Source organism: Aquarana catesbeiana, linkage group LG02 (genome assembly GCF_042186555.1).
Source record: "Aquarana catesbeiana isolate 2022-GZ linkage group LG02, ASM4218655v1, whole genome shotgun sequence".
Classification (NCBI taxonomy): domain Eukaryota; kingdom Metazoa; phylum Chordata; class Amphibia; order Anura; family Ranidae; genus Aquarana; species Aquarana catesbeiana.
In genome coordinates, this window is record NC_133325.1 from 272926029 (window position 1) to 272945490 (window position 19462).

Genomic DNA, 19462 nt, shown 5'->3' on the forward strand with positions numbered 1-19462 from the left:
TTTTTTTTCTTAAATTCAAGTGGACTGCAAAATATGTTCTGTTACTTTAGCTGATTGAATGGCATGGGATGGGATGTGGTGATGATGGCTGATTAGGAACTAATACCACTGAAAAAAGAAAACCGTGAAGTCACTGGGTGTGCAGAAACTAAGAAGCATTAAATTTGGTGGTCATTTAGGATTTTGTCATTTTTTTAGTACTGTGTCATAATACAAAACAATAGGTGTTAAAATACAATATGTAATGAATAATTATCACTTCATTATGTAATGAATAATTATCGCTTCAATATGCATACTGCTTTCATTATTTCTAGCTGTGGGGAATATTTTTCTCATTAGCAAAAAATGAACAGGGACTTTTGAAATGTGGTCTCCTTAATCTTGGTTCCAGTTGATGACCAACCCATTTTAATGGACAAAAATGCCTTTAATACGAGCTAGATTTAAACTTCAGTTTAAGAACCCTGAAAATATTCGTCTTATATAGAGTTAAAAATTTTTTCCAAAAAAGTCAGAGATGCCTTTAACTTTATATCAACAGCGAGTAGCATTAAATAAGCATAGGGCGTGGCATGAACAGACACACTGACTGAGCGTGCTGCTCAGTGATCCCCGGGCTCCTGGAAGATAGGCTGTGGTGTTCAGCAAGCTACCGTGCTTAGCGCTTACCTCTTGATGCAGAGTGCGGATCCTGGTCACGCAATTAAAAGAACCCCAGTCCAAGAGGGAAGGAATTTCGGCTCCCCTGATCTGAGGGGGGAACCGGGGAGGGTCGGACGTGATCCCCCCATACAGGGCCGAGGAGTGACAGGCTTTGGAAGGGGTGTTTCAGCACATGGCAATGGCCAAATACCTCTGAGCCCAAAGCAGAGCTGTACAACCCTGGAAAGGGATCTCCCAGGAGAAGGGAGAGACACCTCGGTTTATGCTGGTGGAACGGAGGGTCCGGAAAGGGAGGGTATTGGAGGGGACCCAAGTCTTCAGGAGGTGGAAGGAATCCCAGGAGGGACCGTTGAACCCTTGGAAGTTGAAAGCCGTGGTACTACAAAACCCAGCAGTGAATCAGCAAAAATCAGAAAGGACTTGTGATGAATCCAGAGATAGCCTCTACAGGGCAGGTGCAGTATGTTAACCCTTTGTATGGTGATCTTAATAATGAACTAAGTGCATCTCAATCAGAGTTAATAGTGGATTGGGACTTAAGAGAACATTTGAGAGCACTTCCTACAAAGAAAGACATTCAATTACTTAGAACTGCTGTTGAATCATCCTGCAAAAAAGGCTGTGGAGGGGTTAAGGGAGGAAATAGGGGCACTGGGACACAGAGTAGAGGAAATGGAGGTGGGCCAGGATGATATTAGACAAGGAGTGGCTGATATCCAAGATATGACAAAACATCATGAGGAAGTGTTAAATTCCCCGTTAGATCAAAGGGATAATCAAGAAAATAGAGATTGTGGGCAAAATATAAGCATAAGGGGCCTGTCTGAAAAAAAAAAGAAACTTTTTGAATTACTTCTAAAGGTGATCAGTCTGTTCCAGTTAATTCTGGGGGCATCTGCACCCGATAAGATTGAAATAGATAGAGTCCATCGTGCCCTCGCCCCTACCCCCAAAAATGCAGAAAAACCAAGAGATGTCATTTGTAAACTACATAGATACCCAGTGAAAGAAGCCATCATGAAAGCAGCCCATAATAAATCCATGGTTGATTTTGAATGTGTACAAATAGCCTTATTTCCAGATTTATCATATAAAACTCTTATGCAGCTGATGTTAAGCAGCTGATGTTAAATATCGCTGGGGATATCCCTTTAAGGTTGTAGCAACCCAGAATGGGAAAACAGCAACACTTAAAACAAAAGATGACTTGCAACACTTCATAGCGGTGCTGGAGCTCCCCCTAGTGGACTTTCCAGATTGGAGCTTGAATAACTACAAAACATTACTACAACGACCAGAACGATGGCAACAAGTGCCAGTTAAAGGTCGACGGACAATTGATGTGGATGTGGATAAGACAGGATTATAATCCGGTCATAGAAAGATATGCCTGAGTAGTGGTGTAAAGTGAAAAAGGCTAAGAGAAAAGGATTGCCTAGAGTTGATTGAGGGGGATGTTTTGGGTTGGGGGGGATGGGGGAGGGAGAGGAGAGGTTGTTTTTTCCCCTGTTCTCTTTTAATCCCCCACCACCCTCCCCCTTTTTTTTTCTTTTTTTTAATCCCTTAATACCCCCCTTTTTTTTGGGGGGGGGAGATGGGGGAGGGGTGATGTTGTCCCCCACCACCCTCCCCCCTTTTTTTTTCTTCCCTTCCTTTTTTCCCTCCCTAAATACTTTTTTGTTTTCTCCCCTTTGGTGGGAATTTTTGAGGCAACACGCTGTAATACCACAAAAAAAAATGATATAAAAATATAAATGGAAGCCCATGGTTCACGAGGTACTCTGTTCATGTTTTTATCCATCTTTTCCCTAATAGGTCGGTCCTGAGACAAAGTAATTTGTTTTCTGCCAAAAGGCGGGGGGGGGGGACTCCGGGCAGAGGTGCACCTCTGCCCGGATTCACCCTCCCTTTAGGGAGATGTGCCACAGACAGTGGCATAGTAGGTTATGTTTTTTAGATGGTTTTGTGTGTTTTTTTTCTTCTCCTCCTCCCTCCTTCTTCTCATCAGATGCATCCAAGGTGGGAGAGCTCAAAAGGCTGGGTGCAGACACCGATCAGGCACAGCAGTACAATAAGAGACTCATGGGAGTAATGAGAGAATGGCAGGTAGAATGAAGATTTTATCGTATAATGTGAGAGGGCTTTGTTCAATTGGCAAGAGGGGCCACCTCTGACATGAACTGTGTCACAAAAAGTGTTATCGAAATTTGGTTGTACGCAAAGCACACAGCCAAATCTCCTGTTTCTAATCATAATAGCAATTTCGTCTAATGATATAATACCAGTGCATCTCACCTTTCGATCGTATCCATCCTCTGGTGTGTGCCCCATCCATCCAACAAGACAAAACACATGGTTCTTACATTCTCATCTCAGCAAGACTGGCTTTTCAGCTCTGTCCGCCTCCTTTATTCAAAAGACCACAAAAGCAATCACAAACAGGAAGCCCTGGCCCCAACAGCCAATCGTTTCGTTCACAGGGTGTGACCTCAGCCTCACAGGATATGACCTCACAGGATGTAAGTGACCATATAAGGATTTAACAACAGAATACAAAACAACCAATGAACAATGACCACAGGACATGATACAATATACTAAATGACGATGACTAAAGTTCCTTGTGCATGGATGAGAGATTATCTGCAGGTATACGTCATGTCACCCCAAACATGTTGATCAGGCATACCAGGGGCGACAAGAGCAAAACACCTCTAAACCGATAATGTCTTTGCAGAGTGAACGCACTCCCACCAGATGATCGTTCTGTGCATTGCACAGGGGCCCTTTGCTGGCGGACATGTCCTCTCTCCGCAAACACTTCTCTCCAAACACCAGGAAGTTTTCCATTACCTAACAGGTCTCAGCCAGCATTGATCTGCCCCAGCCAGTTCTTTAGAACGGGCTGTGGTTGATCAGACACACTGGGAGACTTATGACAACACATTAATATAAAATTTCCACAACAGTCCCTCCTCTTGTCATATGATCCCATGTGTCCCTCGATGAATCCTGATCTTCTTAGTCCATAAAAAGTAAAACACGGCTTGACATGTAGACTCTGTTGGAGATGACATGGTGAGCTGTAGTAGTCGCCGGTCGGTCTGGGATCCTCTGTGTCTTGTACGTGGGTCGGGCTTCGGGGCATCTCATCAGGGAAGATGTGGTCATGTGCTCAGGCTCTGGTCACGCGTCCAATCAGGCAACAGGAGCACCTCATCATGGCATATAGAAGGAATAGAAACAAAAACAACATAAGTATATATACCCCTACTACCTTCACTATGATCCGCTGCAAGATAAAAATTAAATCTCCAATGATTCCCAAACCCTTAAAAGGATTCCAACCTTCACTATCTATAGCTCTGGCTTTGCCTTGCAGGGATCTAAACCTTTCCATATGGGCCTGAACTTTGTCACTACTATCCCCGATCCAGATATAACAATCTTTACTTATGAATTCCCAGAAACCCCCTTGGAATGTAGGAACTTCCTTGTAGCTTCAACCGTTACATGAAACATCCCATCCTCAATGGATGAGAAATTGTTCAAGCGTTTCATAAGCTCAAGCCCCCACCGTGTATAAGCAATTCCCTTCCAGCTGTCCCTGCCATTCTTACTTTCTCTCGTGCCATCAGATCCTCACGATCGGCCACGACATAAGATGCTGGGACGAGTTTCATCAGCACACATGAACCTCTTGCCTTACTGGAAATTACCTTATAAACTGTAGATACGCATTAATACCAAACTTCAGTTGTAGCACACTTGTGGACTACCTCGTTATCCCGATACCAAAGCTGGCAAGAACCCTCTAGAAATGTTTTGTTGTTAAGTTCTTTTGACAGGTGTCTGTTTGGATTTTACTAGTTTATCAAAACTCCTCACACCAATATGAACGTCACATATAGCATGTACCGCCGTCATCGCTGGGGCACTAATACCCGACCATGTGTCCTGTTCTCTTTCTTAGCTGTTGGGATGCTTTTCATCGTTACCCTTGCCAAAATTTATTAAACAAAAAAATATAAATAAACGAAGATACCCCTCTACTCTTTTGTGGTTGATCAGCTTCTTGCAGTGGCTGGCGTGGTCTCATCCCTCAAGCTTCTTTACAATGACCCAGTCACCTGGTTGGGAAGAATGTAAACTGGTTATTGTGTCAGGGTCCGGGATGGACTCGTGAACCCTGTGGTGGACCTTTTGAAGTTCATGTTACTGTGATTGCACCCACCCCATCAGCTGAGAATGTAGGTGACAGCTAATGAGGAAAGTACAATTCTGTTTTTGGTTGACCTTCAAACAAACCTCATATGACAATAACCCAGACATCGGGACTGTGGTCACTGCATAACCTGTGCGTGGCTTACCATCCGGGGTGTAATACCTGGAACCAGTGACAAAAAGGTTCTTAGCATCTGGGATGGGAGCCTACTTCACCAGACTGCTGCTTGCTGATTCAAATTCTATCAAAGAAAGACAGTCTTGGCACAAACTTGGTTAGAATTAGAGCGGTTAGTATTGTTGGTTTGAAAATGTGTTATTCTCACCACTCTCATCCCCCCTTTTCTTCCCTCCTCATTACAAACTGGAGGAAGACATGCAGGGTTTGGAATGGTGCAGAATAAAACAGTGAAATAGCCTATGATACTTTTACCTTCTTATACACCTGTACACACACTTCCAGAAACTGGACCTGAAAAGATACTTATAAACAAAAGTTATTACTCTATCCTTCAAAGAATGGTAAACAATACAACATTTGTGTACATTGGTAAATTGTCACCGACATTCCACAAAACTGATAATAACTAAACCCTCTGTAAATCTTACTTTCACGTTTTTTTTTTTTCCCCTAAAATACAAAACAGCCGCGACACACAAGAGGGCTGTCACGGGAGGTTCAAACATCTTGTTACCACATACAAACAATGAGACAAAGACAAACATTTAGATACAAATGTGGGGGAGATATTTCATAGTTCCCAAAAACGAAAAAATAAAAACGACCAGATGGAATGCTGCCTTCATTCTTTTAGCGATAGAAAAGAATACAATTTGAAAGGCACGAGAGCATTTCAAAATCTTTGCATGGACCAGCCACACAAAGTTCAAAAACAGGCCTGTGTATTTTTAATCACACAAATGTATACTACGCATCCATCAACTCACTCAACGTTACAGATTTCTGAAGCCACAGTCGCGCTACATCAACTCCAGAGGGATACCCAAAATAGTATCCTTGGACCACCTATGTCAATCTTTCTGGGGTTTAATGGCCTTTTCCTCAGAACTCAGATTTCATGTATTATGTAGCTGTCTGACTGGGGTGCATGGACGACCTATTGCCCATGACGATTCAAATCGCTTTTTTTGGCGAACTCTGCGTCCAGAGAACCCTGCGCTTTATTTTCGGAGCGATTATGGTTTGCGCCTTTATCACCATAATCGACCCCCGCATTCCGATTATTATACACGGCCTGAGCGGGGCTGTTAGCGTACTACTCCTCACGTTTATGCTAATACAATTGCGAACTGGAATTCCGACTATTATACACGGCCCGACCAGTCTCACGATATACAGCCTTCTAAACGTGTTTGTCCGACAACTACAAAAACACCATGAAAATCCTCCGCTATTCAAAACAAAAACAAACTTATGGCTTCTATCTGTACCCAGATATTACAACAATAACATGGATGCCTCCTGTTTGCTCTCTACCCAAAACTGTATTACAGTATAAACCTTAATTTAAACTTTAATTTAAAAATAAAAATGATTTCGTCCTTCCAAACACAAGTCAAAAGACCCCAAGCCCCTCCCACCAACTTCCTGTTGCACACCTGAGTAGGAAGAGGGAGGGGGAGGGGAAGCCTCAAATAGCTTCATATTTTTTTCTATCAAAACATTAGAAAAATCTATGGCTAACATCAACAGATAAAAACTCTTTGTCCCGGAGTGGGTGGAATAAGCCCCCATATTGCAAATGGGAGGGAATCCCCCTTGACTCACATATCCCCTAGGAAAACCACAAGTTTTGACCGAAATACCACACAACAGTGTAACAAAAGCCAAAAACTGAAACTCCTGCAAAAAGATGGCTGAAGGAGTTCTATTCCCTTCCACGGCAGCCACAAACACAATGGTGCCATTAACACATGAAATTTAGTTGTTGATCCCGCCAAAATCGAGATTTCTTCACTAGAAACATAAACTTCTTTAAAACAACTGGTATAAAAACCTAAATGATTCTACTGGAAATGAAATTCAGTACAAAACCAGAGATATTTCGCTGGAGACTAAAATCAGCATAAACAAAAAGGCAGTTGCAGCAATCGAAAATCGGTCCACGGCAAAATGGTGAATGAAACCCGGACTACAGAAAAATGGCCGACATTAACAAATGACAAGACACAAAGTTACATAAAACGTCTTAAACAATACACTCTTGTCGCAAATACAACACAATATTTGACTCAGAGTTAGAACTCGCCCCATGTTATTACCTAGAAACCAGAGACCCCCACAGGGTGTAAACAGCTCCTATTGTGATGTCCTAACAATGCGTGGGCACTTGGATATGTGACAGGCATTTCAACTTAAAACCAATATTCAATACAGAAAACGCAATAGTTTCCTTGAAAAGTATGTAAACAGTACAAAAATAGAATTCACAAAATGGTGCCTAAAAGCCAGATTGTAGCTTAAAGCACATGGCTTTGCACACACAAATGAATACACAATGGAGCAGCTCCAGGGGGAGCTCACAGGTCTTCAAAATGGCCACCGATGCACATGGTGACCACAACAAAGGCCAGACCACAACAAAATGGCGCATTTTCCCGCCAAAACTGACCAAGATGGATAAACATTTCAAAGTTCACACACAAAGGAAAAGAAAATGGCCAACCGTAGTCACATGGTAGACAACAACAAGAGAACAAAAGGAAGTAGCAGACAAAAACCATTTTCCTGCCAAAACCAAAAATTTCTCCCCAAAAACTTACACATTTGAGATACTAAATGAACGCTTAGACAAACATTTAAAAGTGTTAAAGTTACAAAAAGCACAACTTCGGAACACATGCTATCCAACGAAACAACCAAGCCACATAACCCACAATTACACGGCTGAAACATACCCTCAAACTCAGTTCACATCAGCTTTCACAGGAACAAGACATTGAAAGATACAGACAGTGAATGCTTGCAATGTCTGTTCAGAACATTAGAGTTCCCTTCCCCCAGGGCGTAGCCCCTTTCAATACAAAAACAACAATGCCTGCCCCTTCACTAAACTCATCTTTACAAACAGGTTCAGCTACTTACAAAACTACTCCACACACACATTGCAGGCTGCAAATAATATCAATTCATACATTTCTATTTCAAACATCTGCATTATAAACTTGTTACACAGCATCAGTCACACACACACACACACACACACAGTCTCCTTACACAAAGATTCGAAATACAAATCACACACACACAAGCAGGCACACACACACACACACAAGCAGGCACACACACACACACAGGCGCACACCAGACATACGATCAAACTTCCAGCATTATTTCAAAAGACGAAAAATTTGTTCTTTTTGTGAAGCAGACCCTCCCCAGCACATCTTAATGATCCGATTCTGAAGGAGGTTCTGTTCACTCCTACGTTCTGGCTCGCCATGCTGTTATCGAAATTTGGTTGTACGCAAAGCACACAGCCAAATCTCCTGTTTCTAATCATAATAGCAATTTCGTCTAATGATATAATACCAGTGCATCTCACCTTTCGATCGTATCCATCCTCTGGTGTGTGCCCCATCCATCCAACAAGACAAAACACATGGTTCTTACATTCTCATCTCAGCAAGACTGGCTTTTCAGCTCTGTCCGCCTCCTTTATTCAAAAGACCACAAAAGCAATCACAAACAGGAAGCCCTGGCCCCAACAGCCAATCGTTTCGTTCACAGGGTGTGACCTCAGCCTCACAGGATATGACCTCACAGGATGTAAGTGACCATATAAGGATTTAACAACAGAATACAAAACAACCAATGAACAATGACTACAGGACATGATACAATATACTAAATGACGATGACTAAAGTTCCTCGTGCATGGATGAGAGATTATCTGCAGGTATACGTCATGTCACCCCAAACATGTTGATCAGGCATACCAGGGGCGACAAGAGCAAAACACCTCTAAACCGATAATGTCTTTGCAGAGTGAACGCACTCCCACCAGATGATCGTTCTGTGCATTGCACAGGGGCCCTTTGCTGGCGGACATGTCCTCTCTCCGCAAACACTTCTCTCCAAACACCAGGAAGTTTTCCATTACCTAACAGGTCTCAGCCAGCATTGATCTGCCCCAGCCAGTTCTTTAGAATGGGCTGTGGTTGATCAGACACACTGGGAGACTTATGACAACACATTAATATAAAATTTCCACAACAAAAAGGCAGAGATAGTTTTTTTGCAAGAGACACATTTCGTGTCAGGGTCAACCCCTCGTATGCCTCTTTTCCCATATAATCAATGGTTTCTTTCACCTTTACCCATTCCTAGGGCTAGATGAGTTACAATAGCTATGCACAAACAATGTCCCCTAGTACTCATAGAAATATGAGTAGATCCTGAGGGCCGTTTTTTTTGCTAAAGGAAAGATCCCGGGCCAGTGTTATAACCTAGCTACTATATATGCCCCCAATAGCCATACCGTTAAAACTTTGGATATCCTGGGGAAATTTCGGGAAGGTCTATTGGTTATGAAAGGGGATTTTAACATTACCTTGGACCCTAGTCTAGACACCTCTTCGGGGAAAACCTTTGTGTCTCATAAGGCGTTAAGATATGCTAAACAGCGCCTTCGCTCTCTGCATTTGGTGGACAGTTGGAGGGTGCTGCATGAGCGGGACAGGGATTTCAGTTATTACTCCAAAATACACAATGTATATTCAAGGATCGATATGTTGTTGATCAATCAATATTACCTGAATTATGTAAATTCATCAACTATTGAGTCAATCACCATGTCAGACCATGTTCCAATAAGGATGATAAACAGAATGTGGAATCCTTGTCCTGCACACTAGCACTATATTTTGAGACCAATATATCAGAGGAGGTGTCTGACCAAGTGGTATGGGAAGCCCACAAAGTGGTCATCAGAGGGGAGTTAATTTCAATGGGTTTGCAAATTAAAAAAGAGAGACAGAAGGAAATGGTCGTGCTCTTAGAGGAAATACATAAACTTGAAATTATACATAAGGCCCATTTAAAACCTGCGGACATGCAGAGACTGGAGAAACTGCGGGCAGACTTAAAATAGCTTCTCGATTGAAGAGTTCAAAATAAACATAGATACTTTGCCCACTGATTCTATGTACAGGGGAATAAGGGTGGGAGACTATTGGCTAGACAACTAAAGAAACAACAGGATTCACGCCATGTTCACGCTATAAAGACAGGCGATAAGCAGATAGTGGAATCCCAAGCAATAGCAGCTGAGTTTCATTGCTTTTATGCGTCTCTATATAACATGGACTCAGTTCCTGTGAGGGCGGAGGAGGGGGGACTTTGGATAGAATTTGGGAATATCTTGAGGCCTCAGGGCTATTCCATCTGCGGGTCTGAGAGAGCGGATGATGGGATGGGTGATGGCACTGTGTGCAGATCCTAGATCAAGTAGATCAAGGGTTAAGAGTTAAGGTAGACCATCAGATTATTTTGAGATACGGAATGAGACTAGGCAGGGATGCCCACTGTCCCCATTGTTATTTGCTGTGGTGCTGGAGCCCTTTCTGCATACAATTAGGGGAAATAGGAAGATCAAGGGGATTTGTATTGGATCAACGGAACATAAGATCTCAGCTTACGCAGATGATCTACTGTTGTACCTCTCCTCTCCTCAAGAGTCTTTGATGGAATTGATGTTGGAAATAGACAGGTTTGGACTTATATCTAATTTTAAAATAAATATTGAGAAATCAGTGTTGATGCCGAGCCATGTGCCTTTGAAGATGAGGACCACCTTGCAACAATATTTTCCTTTTGTTTGGCACCTTGATTCTATATTCTCTTCAGATATAAAGCACCTATATGATCTAAACTTTGGACCCTTGATGGTATCCATAATAAAAGATTTGCAAAAGTGGAGAAGCCATACTCTGACATGGCTTGGCAGGGTAAACATGCTTAAAATGAGTGTAATTAGCAGGCTTATTTATGTTTTACATACCGTACCCATAACACTCCCACAGATATTCGTTAAACAAATACGAAGGGCTTTTATGACCTTTGTATGGGAAGATAAACATCCCAGGTTGGCACACAAGATTTTTAGGAGATCAAAATGGGAGGGTGGGGTGGGACTCCCGGATATAGTGTTTTATTACAGAGCCATGGCCCTGGTTTGTATAATGAGCCGGTGCCATGACTCTGCTAGTAAAATTTGGGTGCCCTTAGAGAAAACATGAGCAGGTAGGAACTTGGCCGGAGCCTCCTGGATTCCAGTTTCTTATAGGGGGTTGTCGGCATATGCATCACCATTGACAAAGACAACACTATCCATTTGGGATAGAATGAACAGTATGGGAAAGTTTGCCCCCCCCAATATCCCCTATAACACCATTGGAGGGATTTCCCTGGTTTTCTCTGGGGGAAGAGAAAGGGAGTTTAGATCGCTGGGGAATGAATGGGAAGGGTAATTGCGCTGGCATGGCCCCACAGGGTAAATTTCTTTCATTGGTGGATTTGGTTCAACTACTGGGGGAAGTACCAAAGGCTGTATGGAAATACTGTCAACTGACAGACTTGTCCAATAAATGGAAGTAGCAAATCAGGCCAGCGAACTAACTTATTACTTTTGAGGAATGGTGTGTTAACTTATCAGAGCCGGGTCATTTGTTTTCTCAAATGTATAGGCTGGTTCTGAGCGCCCAAAATATGGCAACTCTCTATTTAATTTGAGAATGGGAAAGAGAACTGGGCTATAATTTTACATCAGAGCAAATTCAAAGGCTGATGGGAGCGACACACCATATTTCAATAAGTTCTCATATATAGGCGATGTCTTACAAGCTCCTGACAAGATGGCATTGTACACCGGCTTGATTGGCTCAGATATATCCATCGGCGGATGTTAACTGCTAGAGGGGATTTAACCAAAGGGGTTAATTTCTGCATTTATGGTGGCATTGCCCAAAGATTAAAGTTTTCTGGGAGGAGATAGCCCCTTGGATTAAGAAAATGAGACTTAGACCTATAGAATTCTCTCCATTACATTTTCTTTTTCATGGGATGCCATCATCTGCTAGGTATTATAAGAGAAGCGTTACTCCCCATTCGCTAAATGCAGCCAAAATATTGATACCTAGATTTTGGAAACAGTCTGGATGTCCCACTATAATGGATTGGAAAAGGGAGGTAGAAAAAATAATGGAAACAGAGAGATGGGTACATATGGATAAAGACCAACAGAATCAATTTAAAGATACATGGGCAGGATGGCTGCATTACTCATCAGAAATAGGGGTGGATTAAACCCTTTTGGGGCCGATGCTGTGTTATGGATCGGATAGTCTGTGGGATGTATCTGGTGGGGGGAAATTGGGAGGAGGTGGGGGGGGGGTGTCTTTTTTTTTTTTTTGTGTTGTTTCTTTTTTCCTCCTCTGGGAGGCACAGTGGAGAGATGGTTGATGTCATTAAAGGAAGAAGATAAGTTATAATAGTAAATTAGGCATGGGATGGGCAACAAGTAATGGAACCACATAAAGAAGGGTAGATTGAAATGAAAGGTGGAGAGGTATAAAAATGAAATAGTAGAGTGAGATTATATTGAATTAAAACACTAAACATAATAGGACACGAAAATAGTAATTCAAAATTATGCATTTTTTAAAAAATATTTATATATTTTTTTATTATTCACATATATATATATATATATATATATATATATATATATATATATATATATATATATATATATATATATATATATATATATATATATATATATATAATATTGTATTGTTGGTTGTTTAAAACATGTAATAGGGTGCTCTAAAGCCCCTTCTTAATTATACTTTGAATAATGTTTTGCACAAACTGAGTTTAGGTTATGGTTAGGTAAGTGGGTGGGCTTTTTTCTTTTTTTTTTTCTTTCTCTCTTTTGAAGAGGACGTGATCAAGGACCCGGTGTGTTTTCTTGGGATGGGGGGGTTAGTGTGGTGTATGTTAAGGAAAAGATTTATATAGATATATTGTGCAATATGTATTTCTATGTTGTATGTTGGAACATCTCTTAATAAAGAAAAAGTGATTATAAAAAAAAGCATTAAATATGCGTAGCCATAGCTACATAATTACGTATGCTTATACTATATAGTTACCAAGTAATCCTTGATTGCTTGATATAAAGCCAGAGAGTTTTTCTTTTTCATTAATATAGATGCGTGGGTACAGATAATGTTCCTGAGTTGCGGTAAATATGCTTTAAAGCATATATCGTACCCCTTTTAGTGAAGTATAGCTAATTACATTTAGCCCTTTGTGATCTTGTTAATTATGATTTTCTCACCTACACAGGAAATTATGTACCATGTTTCATACATACCCAGCTGTGTTAAATGCTTGTATCTATTAGGCGTATGCTTCCTAGACAACACTAAACAGCTGAATGTTATTCTAAAAAGTTGCTGCATTAGATCACTTAGGCTGGGTTCACACTGGTGCGACACGACAGCCGTCCTACTTTGGATCCGACTTTGCCCTGCGACATGAAGCCGGCATGTGTCCGACTTTCAATGAACGGGGATCCGACTTGGATCCCCGCCAATGCCGGCACTGTGTTTGGTATGAATCTTTAGGGGGGAACTCCGCGCCAAATTTTAAATAAAAAACCGGCATGGGTTCCCCCTCCAGAGGCATACCAGGCCCTTGGGTCTGGTATGGACCTTGAGGGGAACCCCCTACGCCGAAAAAACGGCGTGGGGGGTCGCCCCCAATCCATACCAGACCCTTATCCGAGCACGCAGCCCGGCCGGACAGGAATGGGGGTGGGGACGAGCGAGCGCCCCCCCCCTCCTGAACCGTACCAGGCCGCATGCCCTCAACATGGGGGGTGGTGCCTTGGGGGAGGGGGGCGCGCTGCGGCCCCCCCACCCCAAAGCACCTTGTCCCCATGTCGATGAGGACAAGGGCCTCTTCCCGACAACCCTGGCCGTTGGTTGTCGGGGTCTGCGGGCGGGGGGCTTATCGGAATCCGGGAGCCCCCTTTAATAAGGGAGCCCCCAGATCCCGGCCCCCCACCCTATGTGAATGAGTATGGGGTACAGCGTACCCCTACCCATTCACCTAGGAAAAAAGTGTCAATTTAAAAAAAAACACTACACAGATTTTTAAAGCATTTTATTAGACAGCTCCGGGGGTCTTCTTCCGACTTCGGGGGTCTCTCCGGTTCTTCTCCACGCTCTCCGGATCTTCTGCCGGGCTCCTCCGCTCTCTTCTGCTCTTTTGCCGCTCTTTTGCTAAAGCGGAGGAGCCCGGTCTTCAATCTTCTGCCTTCTGCCTTCTGCCTTCTGCCCTCTTCTCCTGATGTTGACACGACGCTCTCCGGGGCTAGAATGCTCTCTGTGCGCTCTGCTCTGACTTATATAGGCGGTGACCCCGCCCCCTTATGCCGTCACAGTCCCTGGGCATGCTGGGACTGTGACGTTTTAGGGGGCGTGGTCATCACCCGATGTACCCCATACTCATTCACATAGGGTGGGGGGCCGGGATCTGGGGGCTCCCTTATTAAAGGGGGCTCCCGGATTCCGATAAGCCCCCCGCCCGCAGACCCCGACAACCAACGGCCAGGGTTGTCGGGAAGAGGCCCTTGTCCTCATCGACATGGGGACAAGGTGCTTTGGGGTGGGGGGCCGCAGCGCGCCCCCTCCCCCAAAGCACCAACCCCCCATGTTGAGGGCATGCGGCCTGGTACGGCTCAGGAGGGGGGGGGGCGCTCGCTCGTCCCCACCCCCATTCCTGTCCGGCCGGGCTGCGTGCTCGGATAAGGGTCTGGTATGGATTGGGGGGGACCCCCACGCCGTTTTTATCGGCGTAGGGGGTTCCCCTCAAGGTCCATACCAGACCCAAGGGCCTGGTATGCTCTTGGAGGGGGAACCCATGCCGGTTTTTTATTTAAAATTTGGCGCGGAGTTCCCCCTCAAGAACATCTGAGCACAAGTCGCGTGCCAAAGTCGGATCATGCAAGACGGCAATCCGACTTTGATCCGACTTCAATGATAGTCAATAGACTGAAGTAGGATCAAAGTCGGACCAAAGTAGTACAGGGAGCATTTCTAAAGTCGGAACGACTTGTGTCGGACCAGTTAGGACGGCTCCCATAGGGAAACATTAAATTTCACACGTCATGCGACATGAGCTCCCAATGTCGGAGCGTTTGTCGGACCAGTGTGAACCCAGCCTCAGTGTGTTTCAAGGTAAACTGAAGTTCCAGCCAAACAGCTAGAATATGATTCAAATAATTTACATATGTGAACTGTTTATCATGTCAAAATATTTGTAATTCTGTGGGACCATACTTGTGATTTTTAGATGTCCCTACCACACTGCATGCCGAAGATAACGATATCACTATTCAGTATTGCACCTTTGCAGCTTTCTGTCATCTGCCTTCTCACTGGACTGTGAAAAGATATCATAACATTGTTGAAATACTACACATACTCCCTTCTACTGTAAACTACTAAAGTGATGTGGAAGTTGTGGGAATCTTAATTTTATAGTTGTGTTATTTATGTTGCTGCTAATTGATTGTAATAGTAGAAGAGGTGTGCATAGTTTATTTTATTATTGAAAATACTCTTTTAGGAGTACACTTCCAGTGTACCTACGAAGAGTTACTTTAAATATGGCTGGAGAAGATTACGCAGGTGATCGGGTGATTAATATACTGTACCTGTTCGCTGTTGCATCAAGAAGGCGCTTTGGCGGTGGGGGGGGCAAATCCCCGCCTCAAAGCACCCCCCATGTTGAGGACATGTGGCCTGGTATGGTTCAGGAGGGGGGGCGCTCACTCGTTCCCTCCCTTTCTTGACTTGCCAGGCTGCATGCTCGGATAAGGGTCTGGTATGGAACTGGGGGGGGAACACACATCGGTTTTTTTTCCATTTTCCCCTTAAAATCCATACCAGACCTGAAGGGCCTGGTATGCATTGAAGGGGGGACTTCACACTGTATGTTTTTCAAAATTTTTAATTGCCGGCATGTTTTGTGTACATTCAGCTGTCAGCAGGCTTCCCAGCCTGCTTCTTAACAACCAGCTATTGGGGGGAACCCCCCCACGCTGTATCTAACAAAATACTACATGTAATACTGCCATCAAAACCCTGGTGATAAATGTTGCATCTTTTTTTATTTTCTGTACCGTTTGCGAATTGGACCTAAGAGCTTACCGCATGTTTTTTTTTTTTTTTCCTTGCACATTTTTCATTTTCTGTCAAATATCGCAGAGTCTTTTTTTTGTGAATTGGACTTTTTTTTACCGTAAGCAACCATTTATGCAAATGAGTGACGTGACCATGCTATCGCATGCGGTAACCGTTATTGAATTAACTCCTATATTTATAAAGCAGTGAATGTGATAGCCAACCAAGAATTCACTGCAGGTGTGTCTTTTTTGGTGCATGTGTTTTAAATTACAGTAATTGGTTCACCTGCAGAGAATGTTTGCTTTCTAGAAATGCCCCCATGTGTACTGTATTCTCACAGTATTTACTATGCACACACTTGCAGAGATGCACACAAATATTATAGTGAACATGTGACTATTTTGCTAAAAATTATTGTTTGCTAAGCAGTACCCTGCTCTTCCACCTGAACGTATGCCAGCTAAGTGGTGGTGTACCAAGAATTTAATAGTATATTTTCTTTTATCTTTTTTAGAGTAGTCTTATATCAATTAGTCATTTTAGTTAACTTTTATATAACAAGCATATAAAATAAAAAATATATACTGTATATAACATAACATGTGCTTTGTAGAGATAACGCATGTGCACAGTTCACATGCTGCTACTTGTGAATACTTGTAATGTGATAAAAATCCATATTTATGCTGCCTTATTTTTTCAAAGAACGTGGCATAGAGGTGTTGCATTTATATATGGCATAAATGCACCTTTAATAGTGAGCAATTATGTATTTGACCATGACTCTAATTGTTTATACTGTATATATATTTAGGCAGCAACCTAATACACACATTCCTGAATGCAACATGTCTGCATGTAAATCACAAAAGAAGCCTTATTTAGATGTTCAATACAAACCACAAACGAGACTGCAAAGTATGCATTTAGCAAGGCCGTACTAAAATCCACACAATCATATCAACCTGAAACACAAGCGTATAGCCTTCATGGTGATTGTTCCCAGCTCTTGTGCATTTCCTTTTAATTGGGTCTAACATATTAAAACAATACTGAATGGTTTCCCAACTTAGAGTGTGCATATGAGTTTATTAAAACTGTCTCCAGTTTTAAACAGGGTTTTCTGCTTGTATAGTAAAGATATGGAATGGTGATATACCCTATGATCCCTTTCCAGGCTGACACAGTCATAATTAGTATAGCTTTGCTGCCATCTTCTGTTTACTATGATTAGTGCTCCAATATGAGATTTTTTTTCTTTTGCTTTTTTTTATAGCTGAAACAAAGTGAAGCAAATGCTGATACAAAAGAAAAATTGCCACTGCGTCTACGTATCTTTGAAAAATTCCCCAACAGGCCACAGATGGTGAAGATCTCTAAACTTCCTTCTGATTTCACTGTACCAAAAATAAGGTAAATGTTTATTTGATTTCCATGCATTACCAAGAAGCAGTGTCACATTCAGACTCTTGACTATTTGTGGAATAAGGCAATTCATCTAAGGATATCTAACCCAAGAAAAAAAATGTAATATAGTGTGGCTTACCAAACTATAGATGTAGTGGCTGCATTTGTTTTCTTTCTTTTTTTCATGCAAGTACAAAAAAAAGTTTGATTCTGTGTCTTTGTAGAATCTTGTGCACTGAACTGATATCTCATATAATGTTAACAGTTTTCCCAGTGATTTTCTGTGAACTAAAAAACTTCCTATGTAATGGAGATGTGGAGAGGAAGGTGTTTGTAGTCCAAATGAGCAGAGCAGCCCAGGGTGACAACGCTGCTCCTCCATAGATGAGTTTGCTGAGTAAGCGTTGTCACCCTAAGAAAGGAAGAATGTTACTGGTAGGATTACTAGGGGCAAATGAAAACGAATGCCACTACCACATCTAAAGGCTGGTAAGCTGCAATATATTACATTTTTGTTTTTGGGTTTACCTATGCTTTAAATGTTTTTGCACAGAAGATAGCAACAGGACCTTTATTAGGCATATCTGTACAGTGGGTAGTGTTTTTTTAGAAAGGCTAAATTACACTTAGGCCCCATTCATACTTGGCGATTTGGAATTGTGAACGGAATGGCCATGATTCTGCCCGCAATTCCAAATCGCATGGCAATCGCTCCAAAGCTTGTGATGCGTGTCTGGGTGCATTCATTAGAAACGGCACCCCCAAATGCAGTAGGATTCTTCCCTGCAACAGAATCCCGCCGCCATTGTGCCTTTTAAAAGTTGCATGAAATGCATCACCCAAAAAGGAGCAGGAGCTTCTTTGGGCGACAAACACGCATAGGCCAGCCCGTTGAAGTGAATGGGCTGTTTTATGCGTGACACACGGAATTGTGTGAAAGTAGCCCACACAAAACCACCACTAGGAAAGACAAGTTTACTAATTCTCTTAAAGTGACACTAAATGGTATCCTTTTTCTACAAAAATAATTCATGTCACATCTGCTAATTAATGGCCCTGTAATCTGTGTGTTTTGAAATCATTTCTTGCTGTGATTTCTGCCTTCTTGTAATGTCCCGTGTAAGCTACCAAACCTCTCCTTTTCCCCCTTATGTCTGTTGTTTGCACATTCATTGTGATCATGTGCAATGCTCTACTGTATGTACACTACAAATCTCATAGTTGTAAGCAATATCATAGAATAAGCAATAGAAGGTGGCTAAGATGTTCTTACAAACGGTGGGACCACGGAGAAGGAATGAAGCCACCCCTAACAGGAAGTTAGATCACAGCAACAAAAAAAAAAAGGAATTTGGAGTTATGGGGGAGGCTAAAGGTAATGGAAGGTACATTTTTGAGTTAAGAATTTATACTAAAAGTGGAAGTAAACTTCCATCACTAACTTTTACCTATAGGTAAGCCTATAATGTAAATATCTCCTAAACGTGCGCCATTTAGGAGATATTTATTGTACATGCAGCCAGTGACATCACTGGCCCATGCGCTCTGAAGGAAGGACTCCGGCCAGTCACAGAGCCGTACTCCACGAACCCGGAAGCAAGACAGGTGAAGATGGGAGCGCCTGCAGTTCTGACATCTCGGCGCTGGAAGGGCTTCATTTTAAGGTAAGTTTAACATAATGTACTAGAATGCGATGCATACTAGCACATTATGACATTACCTTGCAGGTAAGAAGGAAAAAAAAAAGTCCAGCAGTTTACAACTTAAATAGATTTTTTTTTTTTTTAAAACAGAGTTTAGTGTGACTTAAAAGAACAAACTTGGTAAATTACTGACGGTAATCCTCGAAAAACTAGCAGCCCTCCCTTATTGTCTACACCCTGTAGTAGGCTGCCTGTGCCTGTACACTAACATATTGCAGACTTACATGAGGACATACATC

The 19462-nt window shown here is 42.4% G+C and overlaps 1 protein-coding gene across 3 annotated transcripts in view; it reads left to right on the forward strand.

Moving 5' to 3' along the window:
• The window catches only part of NALCN (sodium leak channel, non-selective), a 948399-nt gene that overhangs the window by 683968 nt on the left and 244969 nt on the right, over nucleotides 1-19462 (forward strand). For all 3 annotated transcript variants that reach the window (XM_073614438.1, XM_073614437.1, XM_073614436.1), the window contains one exon: nucleotides 17390-17526. In XM_073614438.1, coding sequence (XP_073470539.1) covers nucleotides 17390-17526 — 137 coding nt within the window. The remainder of the gene's footprint in view (nucleotides 1-17389; nucleotides 17527-19462) is intronic.